Genomic DNA, 14,518 nt, shown 5'->3' with positions numbered 1-14,518 from the left:
AGCGCCGCACTGTCAGAGGGTCAGTGCTGAGGGAGCGCCGCACTGTCGGAGGGTCAGTGCTGAGGGAGTGCCACACTGTCAGAGGGTCACTACTGAGGGAGTGCCGCACTGTCAGAGGATCAGTGCTGAGGGAGCGCCGACTGTCGGAGGGTCATTGCTGAGGGAGTGCCGCACTGTCGGAGGATCAGTGCTGAGGGAGCGCCGACTGTCGGAGGGTCATTGCTGAGGGAGCGCCGCACTGTTGCAAGTGATATCTTTTCTTTTAAACTTTTTTTTAATATTCAATGAAGAAAGACTGCACAGAGCTCCAGAACAGAGGGATTTGGGGATCCTCTAAATAAATATGTATGCAATTTCAGCAGGAAATAGGGAAGACAAATGTAAGTTTGGACATGTGTAAGATTGCCCAAGTATGTCCTGTACACAAAAAGCAGGACAACTCCAACCCGGGCAATTACTGCCCCATCAGTCTCCTCTCGATCATCGGTAAAGTGATGGAAGGTGTCAGTAACAGAGCTATCAAACAGCACCTGCTCAGCAATAACCTGCTCAGTGACGCCCAGTTTGTGTTCCACCAGGGCCACTCAGCTCCTGACCTCATTACAGCCTTGGTTCAAACATGGACAAAAAAGCTGAATTCCAGAGGTGGGAGGAGAGTGACAGCACTTGATATCAAGGCTGCATTTGACCGAGTGCGGCATCAAGGAGCCCTGGCAAAACTGGAATCAATGGGTATCAGGGGCAAACTCTCCGGTGGTTGGAGTCAGACCTGGCACATAGGAAGATGGTTGTGGTTGTTTGAGGTCAGTTATCTCAGCCCCAGGACATCTCTGCAGGAGTTCCTTAGGGTAATGTCCTAGGCCCAACCATCTTCAGCTGCTTCATCAATGACCTTCCCTCCATCATAAGGTCAGAAGTGGGGCTGTTCGCCGAAGATTGCACAATGTTCAGCATCATTCGCGACTTCTCAGAAGCTGTCCATGTTCAAATGCAACAATTTCCATGTTTGGGATGACAAGTAATATTCACACTACACAAATGCCAGGCAATGACCATTTCCAACAAAGGACAATCTAACCATCGGCCTTTGGCATTCAATGGTAGGATCACTGAAACCTCCGTTATCAATATCCTGGGGATGACTAAATAAAAACCAAAAGAACTGCGGATGCTGTAAATCAGGAATAAAAACAAAGTTACTGGAAAAGTTCAGCAGGTCTGGCAGCATGGTAGGTGAGTCCTTACCTACCATCACCAGCATCCACATCCAGAAGATCATCAGACGCCATTTCTGCCACCTCCAGCAAGATGGCACCACCAGACACATATTCCCCTCCCCTTTCTTGTCTGCCTTCTGCAGGAACCGTTCCCTCCAGCACACCCTGGTCCACACTTCCTTCACCCCCGGCACCTTCCCCTGTAACTGGTGAAGGTGCAACACCTGCGCATTTACCTCCTCCCTCCCCACTATCCAAGGGCCCAAACATACCTTCCAGGTGAAGCAACACTTCACCTACACTTCCAAGAATCTAGTCTACTGCATTCGCTGCTCACAATGTGGTCTCCTCTACATTGGGGAAACGAAGCGTAGACTTGGCGACCACTTCGCAGAACATCTATGTTCTGCTCGCAGAAAAGACCCTGAACTACCTGTTGCCTGCCACTTCAATGCACCACCCTGTTCCCTGGCCAACATCTCTGTCTCCGGCTTGCTGCAGTGTTCCACTGAAGCCCAGCGCAAGCTGAAGGAACAACACCTCATTTTACACTTGGGGACCCTACAGCCCTCCGGACTCAATATTGAGTTCAATAATTTTAGGGCCTAAACTCTCCCATGTCCCAGCCCCCCACCCCACACACCAGGCCTTGTTATCACATAGCCTGCCACTACACACCCCCTGTTGTTAGTCACTAACAGTCCCCATTAACAACTACTCACCCTCCCAGCCTGATCGTTAGCAACGCCTTTGTCTGTCCAACTGTCTTTCTCTCTCTTTGGGCTGTATCCTATCGTTTACTCCCTACCCCACCCACCTCCCTACTTTCTGCATATAAACTGACGTTTTCCCAGCCACCATCAGTTCTGAGGAAGGGTCACCGGACCCGAAACGTTAACTCTGTTTTCTCCTCCACAGATGCTGCCAGACCTGCTGAGCTTTTCCAGCAACTTTGATTTTGTTCCTGGGGATCACTGTTGGCTAGAAACATAATTGGACTAGCCATATAAATGCAGTGGTAACAACAGCAGGTGAGAGACTAAGAATACTATAATGAGAAACTCACTTCCTGACTCCCCAAAGCCTGTCCACCATCTACAAAACACAAGTCAGGAGTGTGTTGGAATACTCCCCACTTGCCTGGATGGGGGCAGCTCCAACAACACTCAAGAAGTTTGACACCATCCAGGACAAAGCAGCCGCTTGATTGGCACTACATCCACAAACATCCACTCCCTCCACCACCGACGCTCAGTAGCAGCAGTGTGTACCATCTACAAGATGCACTGCAGAAATTCACTGAAAATCCTCAGACAGCACCTTCCAAACCCACGACCACTTCCATCCTGAAGGATAAGAACAGCAGATACGTGGGAACACCACCCCCTGCAAGTTCCCCTCCAAGCCACTCACCATCCTGACTTGGAAATATATCACCGTTCCCTCACTTTCACTGGGTCACAATCCTGGAATTCCCTCCCTAGGGGCATTGTGGGTCTAACTACAAAACCATAGACAGCAGCGGTTCAAGAAAGCAGTTCAGCACCACCTCAAGAGCAACTGGGAATGGCCAATAAATGCCCAGCAATGCCCACATCTGACCCGCACATAAAAAAATCCTACCCCCCACCAGCGTTCTACAGGGCCTCCTTGTTGTAGTAAATGAGTAAACTACTCGTGGTCTAATGAGAAGAGGCTTCTTCCTTTAGCATGATGTGTTTTATTGTGTGATGGGAACCAGGGACAAGTTACTCTGATTTGATAGACATTGTTAGAGAGACATGGAGCAAGATGTGGATGCTATGTCATAATCCTTCAAGATCCTAAGCTGTTTCCCCACATCCTCATCCTCTCCCAGACCTGTAGATCATCATCATTCTCACTGGTGCTGAAAACACTCCTCAGCATCAGCCATCCCAAAGCCTTACACCCTTACACTACTCTTCGTCTGCAGCAGACCCTTCTGGATGAGGGAGATGACTTTCTTCCACTCCAGTGTTATGAGTCTTTGGGGAAGTTTCTTCTCCATTCGGGTGGTTGTGTGCTAGAGATTCCCACAGGTCAGTCGGGATATTCTAGTCTTGCAGGATGTTTTTGAACTGATTCCCTTCCCTCCTGGTAACCACTTGCGTGTTGACGTTCGAAGTAGAGACCTTATTGTGGATGTCTTGTGTGAGGCTTACAGCAAGATGGTCCAGCCAGCATAGCGCATAATACCTCAATACCAGGGCCGTTCGGCCAAGAGATGACACTGGTCTTGCTGTGTCTATCCTGCCTGCAGCAGGGTTCCCAGCCAGAGATAGGGTGTCAGAGACAAGAACAGTGTGCAACAGACATCTCGAAACACTTCAGAAATATGACAAGTGAAGCCTTTGCAAAAGCTTTCTAATCCATGGGCTTAGACCATATGTGTAAACTCCAGAAATTGCTCTCTGATTTATTTATTCATAACTAAAAGTGCTGATAGCCTCACTGCACTGCTGCTCCAAAATCCAGGCCATAATTCCGCCTTCAGAGGCAGTTTATTCACTTGAATTTCTTGGGATGTGGGTGTCGCTGACTGGGCCCTGCATTTATTGCACGTCCCTAGTTGCCCCTTGAGAAGGTGGGGGTGAGCTGCCTTCCTGAACCGCTGCAGTCCATGTGCTGTAGGTAGACCCACAATGCCCTTAGGGAGGGAATTGCAGGATTTTGACCCAGTGACAGTGATGCATCGATGATACATTTCCAAGTCAGGATGGTGAGTGGCTGAGAGGGGAACTTGCAGGGGGTGGTGGTCCCATGTAACTGCTGGCCCTGTCCTTCCAGATGGAAGTGGTCACGGGTTTGGAAGGTAGATTCATTTTGATTCCTAAAGATTCTATTCACATGATAATTAATCCTGATCTTCTGTTTTTCCTTTCAGTGTTGAGATACAAGATTCAACAGGACCAAACTAATAAGGTAATTGACATTCATGACCATGTTGTACAATGTTGTGTATAGGAACCATGAAGGTTAGAAGCATGGAAACATAGAAAATAGGAACAGGAGTAGGCCATTCAGCCCTTTAACTCTGCTTAGACATTCCAGATCATAGTAGATTATCTACCTCAATGCCATATTTCCATGCTATCCCATATCCCTTGATTTTGTTAGTAACACAAGTCTGTCATCCTCATCTTGAATTCACTCAATGAGTGAGCTCCCATAGCCCCAAAGATTTACCACCCTCTCAGTGAATAAGTTCTCTTCCATTTTGATTTATTTGTTCATGAGTAATAGGCATTAGTGGAATGCACGTCCCTAGATCCCTTAGGAAGGTGGTAGTGACCTACCTATTTGAAGATCCAAGTCAGGATGGTGACTGGTTTGAAAGGCAACTTGCAGGTTCACTCCCTCTATGATCAATACTCGGCCACAGCAGTGTGTGCCATCTACAAGATGCACTGCAGAAATTCACCAAAGATCCTCAGACAGCACCTTCCAAACCCACAACCACTTCTGTTTAGGAGAGCAAGGGGAGCAGATACATGGGAACACCCACCCCCTGCAAGTTCCCCTCCAAGCCACTCACCATCCTGACTTGGAAATATATCGCCGTCCCTTCACTGTCACTGGGTCACAATCCTGGAATTCCCTCCCTAAGGGCATTGTGGGTCTACCTACAGCACCTGGACTGCAGCGGTTCAAGAAGGCAGCTCACCCCCACCTTCTCAAGGGGCAATAAATGCTGGGCCCAGCCAGCAATGTCCAACATTCACAACACTGATGAATAAACGAAAATTACCCCGGTTCCTAAATTCTTGTTTGGATACATTTAGGGACTGTCTCATATTAATTGCACTCATTTCATCATTTCAGTTTTGTTCACAAGTGGAAATATAGAAAGATAAAAACATACAAAAAATGAACAGGTGTAGGCCATTCGGCCCTTTGAGCCTGCTCCCCCATTCAATATGATCGTGTCTGATCATCCAATTCAGTCCCCTGTTCCCACATTCTCCCCACATCCTTCGATCCCTTTAGCCCCAAGAACTATATCTAACTCCTTCTCGAAAACATTCCATGTTTTTGTCTCAACCACTTTCTGTGGCAGAGAATTCCACAGGCTCCCCTCTCTCTGGGTGAAGACATTTCTCCTCATCTCTTCATCCCCGTATCCTTAGACTGTGACCCCCTGGTTCTGGACTCCCCTGGTCATTGGGAACATACTTCCTGTGTTTGCCCTTTCCATACTTGTTAGAATTTTCTCGATTCTTGTCTGATTCTCTCCTCACTATTCTAAACTTCACAAATATAACTAACTGCTCCAATCTCTCTTCATGCATCAGTCCTGCCATCCCCCAGGAATCAGTCTGGTAAAGATATCGTATCTGAGATACTACAGCAGTGACTAAGAATCTTCCACCAATTTGTTTAATTGATTATTAATCTGTACCATCACGAAGTGTAAAACCCAGAGAGAAAATGCAGTACAGAAACTTCCAAAATACCATGTAATTGTCAAAGGCCATGACCCCGCAAACGTTTTAGGCTGGGGGTAGGGTTCAGGATCACAGCCGTTGTGTGGTCCCTCACCTCCACAACTGGAGATACCAGCTTCTGGAGCACCCAAAACATCTAGCAGAGTTCCATGTGTTTCTAACTACCCTCCCTTGACATTCAATGGCATTACCATTAGATTTACAACCCTCTGAGAGATAAAATTCCTCCTCATCTCTGTCTAAATTGTGTGACCTCTTATTCTGAGATTTATACCCTCTGGTCCTAGGCTCTCCCACAAGGGGAAGCAACAGTCAGTCAAGAAAACACACCAAAGCCTGTACTTCCTCAGGAGGCTAAGGAAGTTCAGCATGTCCACAAGGATCCTCACCAATTTGTATAGATGCTCCATAGAAAGCATCCTGCCTGGATGTATCACAGCTTGGTACAGCAACTACTTTGCCCAAGACCACAAGAAATTGCAGAGAGTTGTGAACACAGCCCAGCCCATCACACAAACCAGCTTTCCATCCATTGATGCTGTCTATACTGCCTGCCGCCTTGGGAAAGGAATGTAATCAAAGACACCTCCCACCCCATTATACTCGCTTCCACCCTCTTCCATCAGGCAGAAGATACAAAAGTTTGAAATAACGTACCGACAGATTCAAGAACAGTTTCTCCCCCACTGTTATCAGACTTATGAACCGATTTCTTGTATATTAAAGTTGATCTTTCTCTGCGCCTTCTCTGCAGGTGTGACACTATGTTCTGCATTCTTTTCTATTACCCTGATGTACTTACCTAAGGCATGATTTGTCTGGATAGCACGCAAAACAATACTTTTCACTGTATCCTGGTACATGACAATAATAAATCAAACCAAATCCAACACTGTGGACTGTTGTCTAATGACTTAACTTTTTGTGAGGTACCTTGTTGAATGCCTTCTGGAAGTCCAAATACAACAAATCAAGTCAAATCAAAATCTTCCCACATCTACCGCATCACGTTCCCTAAGAATTTTATATATTTCAGTAAAGTTGTGTCTTATTCTTCCATGTTCCAGTGAGTACAGGTCCAACTCACCCTCTCCTCATAAGACAGTCCCTCCATATCTGGGATCAGCCAAGTAAACCATCTCTGAACTGCCTCCAACATCAGTCTCTCTTTCCTTAGATAAGGAAGCAAGATTAGATTTTTTTTTGCAGCTTAAAAGGTTTGAAGTTTGTACTTTCTGTTTTCTGATGTTTAGGCTGGACTTTGTTTGCACTCGGCAATCAGAATTCAACTTTCGTTGAAAGCATACACATAAGAAAAACAGAGAATGCTGGAGAAACTCAGCAGGTCTGGGAGTATCTGTGGAGAGAGAGAGAAACAGAGTTAATGTTTCGAGTCCAGTGACCCTTCAACATACCACTTAGTCATTGTTTGCCCTTGAGTCTGACCCCTGGGCTGTTCACTGCCTTGATCTCCCATGACTGTAAGATGTAGGAGCAGGTGTAGGCCATTCAGCCCTTCTGCCAGACCTGTGGAGTTTCTCCAGCAATTTCTGGTTGTGTTTGTTTTAGATCTCCATTGCCTGCAGTTCTTTCTTTTACCTCAGCTTTCTTTTACCTCAGCTTTCATTTATCTCACCTTACGCCTTTCTTTCTCCCCTTTTTTTACAGGTCAGGAGAGGGCCCACAGAGAGCCAGGGGAAGAATGTGGAGCCCGGAGATGACCAGGCTAAGGGTCTGAGCCCCGGGACAGTCCCTGGACCCGGGTCGCGTCCCATGGCCGAGGCCCCTCTGAGGAAGCAGCGGGAGGTGGGGAGCCTTCTGCTGAAGAGGTTTCTCCAGCCGTTGCCGCTGGGCCTGAGAGGGGAGAGGACGCTGGTTGCTGACGAGGTCCACGAGAGGAGGAGGATACACATCGCTGACTTCTGCAGGAAGTATCAGGTCAGCAAGCCCAGACGCTCCCTGATCAGGCTTGTCTCGCGCTTGTATGTGGAGGATAAGCACAGGCTGCTGTACTGCGAGGTACCCAAGGCTGGGTGCTCCAACTGGAAGCGGGTCCTAATGGTACTGAATGGCCTGGCCTCTTCCCCGCACAACATCTCCCACCAGTTTGTGCACTACGGCACACACCTCCACCGCTTGGACAGCTACAGCCTGCACAAGGCCTACGAGCTCCTGGGCAGCTTCACCAAAGTGCTGTTCGTGAGGGACCCCATGGAAAGGCTGGTGTCTGCCTTCAGGGATAAGTTCGAGCACCCCAACGTCTACTACCACCCAGTCTTCGGCAAGGCCATCCTCAGGAAGTACCGAGCCAATGCCAGTGCTGAGGCACTGGGCACCGGGGCTGGTGTGACCTTTAGTGAGTTTGTCCAATACCTCCTGGACCAACAGAAGCCTGTGGGCATGGACATCCACTGGGAGCCCATCGGCCAGCTCTGCTCGCCCTGCCTCATCGATTACGACTTCATCGGGAAGTTTGAGGATCTGGAGAAAGACGCCAACTACTTCCTGAAGCTGATTGGTGCTCCTCGCGACCTCCAGTTCCCCAGTTTTAAAGACCGACATTCCACCGATGAGAGAACCACACCAGCAGTCGTCAAACACTATCTCCTTCAGATCCCACCTTTGCAAAGGCAACAAATCTATAACCTTTATTACCTGGACTACCTCATGTTTAACTATTCTAAGCCACACTTTTGATACGAGTGTATGGGACTGAGAAACCGTAGTAATTTATCAATCAGGAAAGCTTAATATATTCTGTGATGTAGATCTTATTTTAATATCTTCTGTAGGTGGAATCGTATTTGAACCTTAAGCCTTCAAAGTGTTTTCTCACTCTTTCTTTCACTCTGTCCAACAACAGGGTGATGGAATTGAAAGTGGTGACCCCACTCTCTGCCCAGTTCCTTCGAAGATAAACACAGAGTGCTGCTCAAACCCAAAACAACAATCAGGTGGATGGGGTCAAAAGACTGAAATTCTGTCCTCCGCTGATGGAGTTATTCCAGGCTGAGGGGTTAACATTTTGCGTTGGGCATTCCCAAATTGGGGAAGGGGTGATTTGCTCTGCCGTGCGAAGACAGAGCAATGCTGGCTGTGATGCAGTCCGCAACTGATCAGCATTGCCCGGTCTCACTGTCAGGAAACCTCTCGTGTCAGGAGTAGTCATCCCATTGAGAATCATGGAGGCTTTCCACCTCGCGGACAAGAATCAATATCTTCAGAGAAGGAAAGGAAACGATGGAGAAAATTGTAAGGGGCCTGCTAAAGTGGGTGTTGGCAGCCGGCAATCTATTCTGTGACAAATATTCCTAACCCTTTCTTTCCAATCTCTCCAAGGGAGAGAGTATTTAATCATCCTGGAATATCTCCTTTTTCCCACTTTGCATGACCAGCTGAGGGGATTTGGATTTCCCCAGTTGCCCTTTCCAAAGGTGCTTGGGTTTTCCTTTATTCACTCAGGGCTATTGGTGTCTCCAAAAAGGCCAGCATTTGTTGCCCATCCCTAATTGCCCTTGAACTGTGTGGCTTGCTCAGCCATAAGTCTTAGGAGCAAACGTGGGCCATTTAGCCCATTAAAATCTGCACCGCCTTTCAATGAGATCATGGCTATAGCCATTCCAGAGGGCAGTCAAAGATCAACCCACATTGCTATCTGTCTGGAGCCACATGTAGGCCAGACTGCATAAGGATGGCAGATTTACCTACCGAAAAGGACATTAGTGAACCAGGGTTCTGAGGAAGGGTCACCAGACCCGAAATGTTAACTCTGTTTTCTCCTCCACAGATGCTGCCAGACCTGCTGAGCTTTTCCAGCAACTTCTGTTTTTGTTAGTGAACCAGTTTGGTTTTTACAACAATTGAAGAGTTACTTGGTGGCTCAAACAAAGAGGTGTTAGCTCAGTTAGCTGGTGTGTAACACACAGTAGCACCAGCAGCATGTGTTCAATTCCTGCACCAGCTGTGGTTATCACAAAGATCTGACCTTCTCCACCTCTCCCTTTTCCTGAGGCAAGGTGGCTCAGTGGTTAGCACTGCTGCCTCACAGCACCTGGGACCGAGGTTCGATCCCACCCTCGGGCGACTGTCTGTGTGGAATTTTTACATTCTCCCTGTGTCTGTGTGGGTTTCCTCTGAGTGCTCCAGTTTCCTCCCACAGCCCAAAGATGTGCAGGGTAGGTGGATTGCCCATAGTGCCCAGGGATGTTTAGGTTAGGTGGGGTTAGATATGGGAAATGCAGGGGTAGGGGAATGGGTCCTGGTGGGGTGCTCTTCAGAGGGTCAGTGTGGACTTGTTGGACCGAATGGCCTGTTTCCACACTGTTGGGATTCTATGATCTAAACCACCACTAGTCACATCTGTCTAATGAGAGAGCAGCCCTATGCTGTTGTAGGAGTATGGTGCTGCCTGAGATCAGAGTGAAGTTACTGACACTAACTTTTATTCATAGTCAATTTAATTTGTTGACATTAGATATTCCCAGCAGCAGTGCTGGGATTTGAATTCTCATCTCCACAGTCATTAGTCAAATCTTCCAAAGGGCAAATCCATGAGTATAACCATTATACACAGTGCCAGTCTAAGCTTCTATTGTTCCTTCGTTACCAATTCATCACAGTTGGGTATCAATTTCATGGTTGCCAGGCACATGAGTTATAGCAACCGTGAACTCTGGATTTTCCTAGCCCTGTTCTGCTCAGGTCATGGCAACACTTGTATCTCCATGAGCAACCTCATATCATTGAGTTAGAGTTGGTTGCTAAAGAACCATAGGTCACCAAGAGACCACAGGTGCCAATCACAAAAGGCACTGAAAGACCACAAGGACCTCTTTCAGATTTGTCAAATGTCTCGGTCCTTCAATACTTTAGTTTCTGGGGTCATTGATGAAGCCATGATAGCACACGCTGCTGCTGCTGCTAACCCAGGGCAATCCGGTCGCACTGAGGTGACTCCTGGGGCAGGGGAATTTGTGTGGTACTGCGAACCGCCCTGTCAGTATTTAAAAGTGGAGAGGTGTAAGTGAGACAGGGATTGATGGGGGGGGATTGGTGGGTAGTGGCGTAGGGTGTGGAGGAGGGGACAACCAGGACTGGGACACCCATATTGTATAAACCTCCTGACCCTCGAGTTAAATAGGGCCCAGATAACAGAGGAGAAAAGTCTCAGTCTAAAAGTTACTATAGGATTGGTTTCAATATTTCTGAGTTACAATCCTGGTTGTAAAAATAACTAATAATGAGTAATTTTCTTCGGGTTTAAACCTAATAACAAATGTGGAATTCATTTCAGTTTTGTTTGGTTTCCGTCGTAATGGTCGTAATGAAATAAAATGAATTATATTTTCATACGATGCCATTGGATTTATTCTGTTCGGGTCAGCCAGCTCAGTTCACATTGCAATGTGGAGCGATGCCAATAAGGTGGGTTCAATTCTTATACCAGCTGTGGTTACCATGTAGGACCCATCTTCTCAATCCTGCCTGTAGGGTGGGGACTGTCACATTCGACTCAATGCCATCATCTGTGTCTGATGAGTGAGTGCAGCCTGTAGTCCCATGGGAATCAGCAGTCCCCCATTCATATTGCCTTTAGGTACACTTGCCTTTATCAGTCTGTGCATTGAGTATAGGAGTTGGGAGGTCACATTGCAGCTGTACAGAACATTGATTCCATACAATGAATGTATTCAAGAAGCGGCTAGGTATAGCACTTGGGGTGAATGGGATCAAAGGTTATGGGGATACAGCAGGATTAGGCTGTTGAGTTGGACAATCAGCCATGATTGTGAAGAATGGTGGAGCAGGCTCGAAGGGCCGAATGGCCTCCTCCCGCTCCTGTCTTCTCTGTTTCTATGGTTAGGCCACTTTTAGAATACTGTGTGCAATTCTGATCTTCCTGCTGTAGGAAGGATATTGTGAAACCGGAAAGGGTTCAGAAATGATTTACAAAGATGTTGCCGTGGTTGGAGCGTTTGAGCTATAGGGAGAGGTTAAATAGGCTGGGGCTATTTTCTCTGGAGCATCAGAGGCTGAAGGGATGGCCCTATAGAGGTTTATAAAATCATGAGGGCCATGGATAGGGATATGAATAGCCAAGGTCTTTTGAATCCAAAACTAAAGGGCATAGGTTTAAGGTGAGAGGGGAAGGATTTAAAAGGGAGCTGAGGACCAACTTTTTCACACAGAGGGTGGTGTCTGTATGGAATGAGCTGCCAGAGGAAGTGGTGGAGGCTGGTACAATTACAACATTTAAAAGGCATTGGGGTGGGTGTATGAATAGGAAGGGTTTAGAGGGATATGGGCCAAATGCTGGCAAATGGGACTAGATTTATATAGGATACCTGGTCGGCATGGACGATTTGAACCGAAAGGTCTGTTTTTGTGCTGTATGACTCTATGAGTCTATGAAGTGACCCATGGTTACCAGAGCAAGTGATATGTGTCAGCAAAGGCAGTGTATGTGTGTAAATATTTGAACAGTAACTCTGCCAAGTCTCATGGTGGGAGTGTTTGTCTTACAAAACCTACTCACTGGCTGTCAATGTTCAACACCACTGAGTCAACTTTAGCTAATTCTATCAGAGTCTGGGCGTCTGCAAACACACAGAGTTTGCTACAATCAGCCATGAGTTGTTGGTAGCAGTCGTAAAGTTGTAAGTTTGTGTCCCACTCTTGGACTTCACAACTAAAGTCTTGAAGAAACCTCCAGTGCAGCATTATGAGAGAGTGCAGTGCACAGGTGGAAGGACTGCTTTTTGTTTTGGGACAGTAAAGCGAGGTCTGGTTGTAAAATGGAGTTACTTTTGTAAGAAGGGATTCAGCCTTGATGTCCTGCTCACTTTTTAGTCATAGTAAAAGCAGATTATATCTGGTCCTTAACAAATTGCTGTTTGTGACAGCGAACTGTGTATAGATTGGCTGCTGGAACATTAGCAACATTGCAACACCAATGACACTTCAAACATACTCCGTAGACTGTGAAGAATTCTTGGACACCCAGTGACTGTCTCAACAGCTCAGAGACAGTCTTATGATGAGAGGTTGAGTCAATTGGGCCTTGTTGGTGTTTCACAAGATGAGAGCCAACATAATGAAGCATACACAACTCTAGGGGACTTGGCAGGGTAGATGCAGAAACGTTGTTTCCATTTGTGGGAGAGTCTGTGACAAAAGGGAATGATCTCGGAATCATAGGTCACTCTTTAAAGACAGAGCTGGGGAGGAATTTCTTCTCTCAGAGTGGAGTAAGTCTTTGGAATTCTTTTACCTTTCTGAAGAAGGGTGCCGACCCGAAACATCAACTTTCCTGCTCCTCTGATGCTGCCTGGCCTGCTGTGTTCATCCAGCTCCACACTGTGTTACCTCTGACTCCAGCATCAGCAGTTCTTACTCTTTCTGAGCCTACTCCTGTTCCTTTTTTTTTACGGTCTTAAAAGGCAAGATATTAGCACTAAATAATACTAGTTTGGTCACAATCCTGTGATTCTGATTCTGTTATATTTGAATTCAAGTTGGAAAGAACCATACATTTTCATGTCATCTGGCAAGAGGCTCTCCAAGGAATGTTACACTCAAAATCATTTTATAGACGACCCTATATCACACGAGGCAAGTAATAGGGCTGGCGATGTTTATATTCACTCTCTCAGAACTCTAACCTTCCTTTTCTTCACCCATGGGAAGTGTGTGTAACTGACTGGCCCAGCATTTGTTGCTCATCCCTAACTGCCCTCGAGAAAGTGATGGTGAGCTGCCTTCATTAACGTTCATCGGGGAGTTGACGGTCCATACACAGTGCTTTTAGGGAACGATTTCCAGGATTGATGTATGCATTAATATAATTCAGCAAATAAAACAACAACTTGCATTTATACAGCAACATAGTAAAACAGTGCCTTCACAGGACTGATCAACAAACTAGACTGAGCTGTGACACAAAATACCTGGGAAGGCAAGTTATGAGAGTGACACAAAGATTGTGCAGTGGGATATAAACAGGTTGAATGAGTGGGCAAAAACTGGGCAGCTGAATATTAGATAAAACAAAGTGTAGAGCTGGATGAACACAGCAGGCCAAGCAGCATCAGAGGAGCAGGAAAGCTGACATTTCAGGTCGAGACCCTTCTTCAGAAATGGAATATTAGGAATATTAGGTGAGGTTATGCATTTTGTCAGGACAAATGGAGGAGCTGAATATTATTTAAGTGGAGAAAAACTGCAGGAAGCTATGGAACAGAGAGATTTAGGAGCTCTTGGCCATAAATCAGAAAAAGCTAGCATCCAAGTTCAGGTGGTAGTAGGGAAAGCAAATGAATTGTCAGTCTTTACATCAAAGAGTATGGAGTATAAAAGTTGGGAGGTTTTGCTAAAACTACACAAGACACTAGTCAGATCACAGCTGGAACACTGTGAACAGTTTTCTGCCCCTTATCTGAAGAAAGATAAACTGACATTGGAGACAGTCCAGAGAAGATTCACTCAGCTGATCCCGATGATGGAGGGACTGTCCTATGAGGAGGGGTTGAGGAGGTTGGGCCTGTACTCATTGGAGTTTAGAAGAATGAGAGGCGACCTTATTGAAATAAAAGACTCTATGGGACTTGATGCAGAAAGGTTGTTTTCCCTTGCGCGAGAGTCTAGGACCAGAGGGAATAATCTTAGAATAAGGGGATCACTCAGTTAAGACAGAGATGAGGAGGAATTTCCTCTCTCAGAGGGGAGTGAATTCTTTACCACAGAGGGCTATCGAGGCTGGGTCATTAGGTATATTCGAGGCTGAGGTAGACAGATTTTTAATCAGTGAGGAGGTTATGGGGAAAAGGCAGGAAAGTG

General features: G+C 46.6%; 1 protein-coding gene across 3 annotated transcripts in view; it reads left to right on the top strand.

Annotated features, from left to right (window-relative positions):
* LOC109918085 (carbohydrate sulfotransferase 9-like) overlaps window positions 1–9,429 on the top strand; it is a 71,119-nt gene extending 61,690 nt beyond the window's left edge. For all 3 annotated transcript variants that reach the window (XM_048596241.1, XM_048596240.1, XM_048596239.1), the window contains exons 4-5: window positions 4,123–4,160; window positions 7,352–9,429. In XM_048596241.1, the coding sequence (XP_048452198.1) occupies window positions 4,123–4,160; window positions 7,352–8,380 (1,067 nt within the window). In that variant the 3' untranslated portion in view covers window positions 8,381–9,429. The remainder of the gene's footprint in view (window positions 1–4,122; window positions 4,161–7,351) is intronic.
* The last annotated feature ends 5,089 nt before the right edge of the window (window positions 9,430–14,518 follow it).

The sequence above is a fragment of the Rhincodon typus genome, chromosome 4 (genome assembly GCF_021869965.1).
Source record: "Rhincodon typus isolate 14 chromosome 4, sRhiTyp1.1, whole genome shotgun sequence".
Lineage (NCBI taxonomy): Eukaryota > Metazoa > Chordata > Chondrichthyes > Orectolobiformes > Rhincodontidae > Rhincodon > Rhincodon typus.
This window is presented reverse-complemented; position numbering and strand designations above follow the sequence as displayed.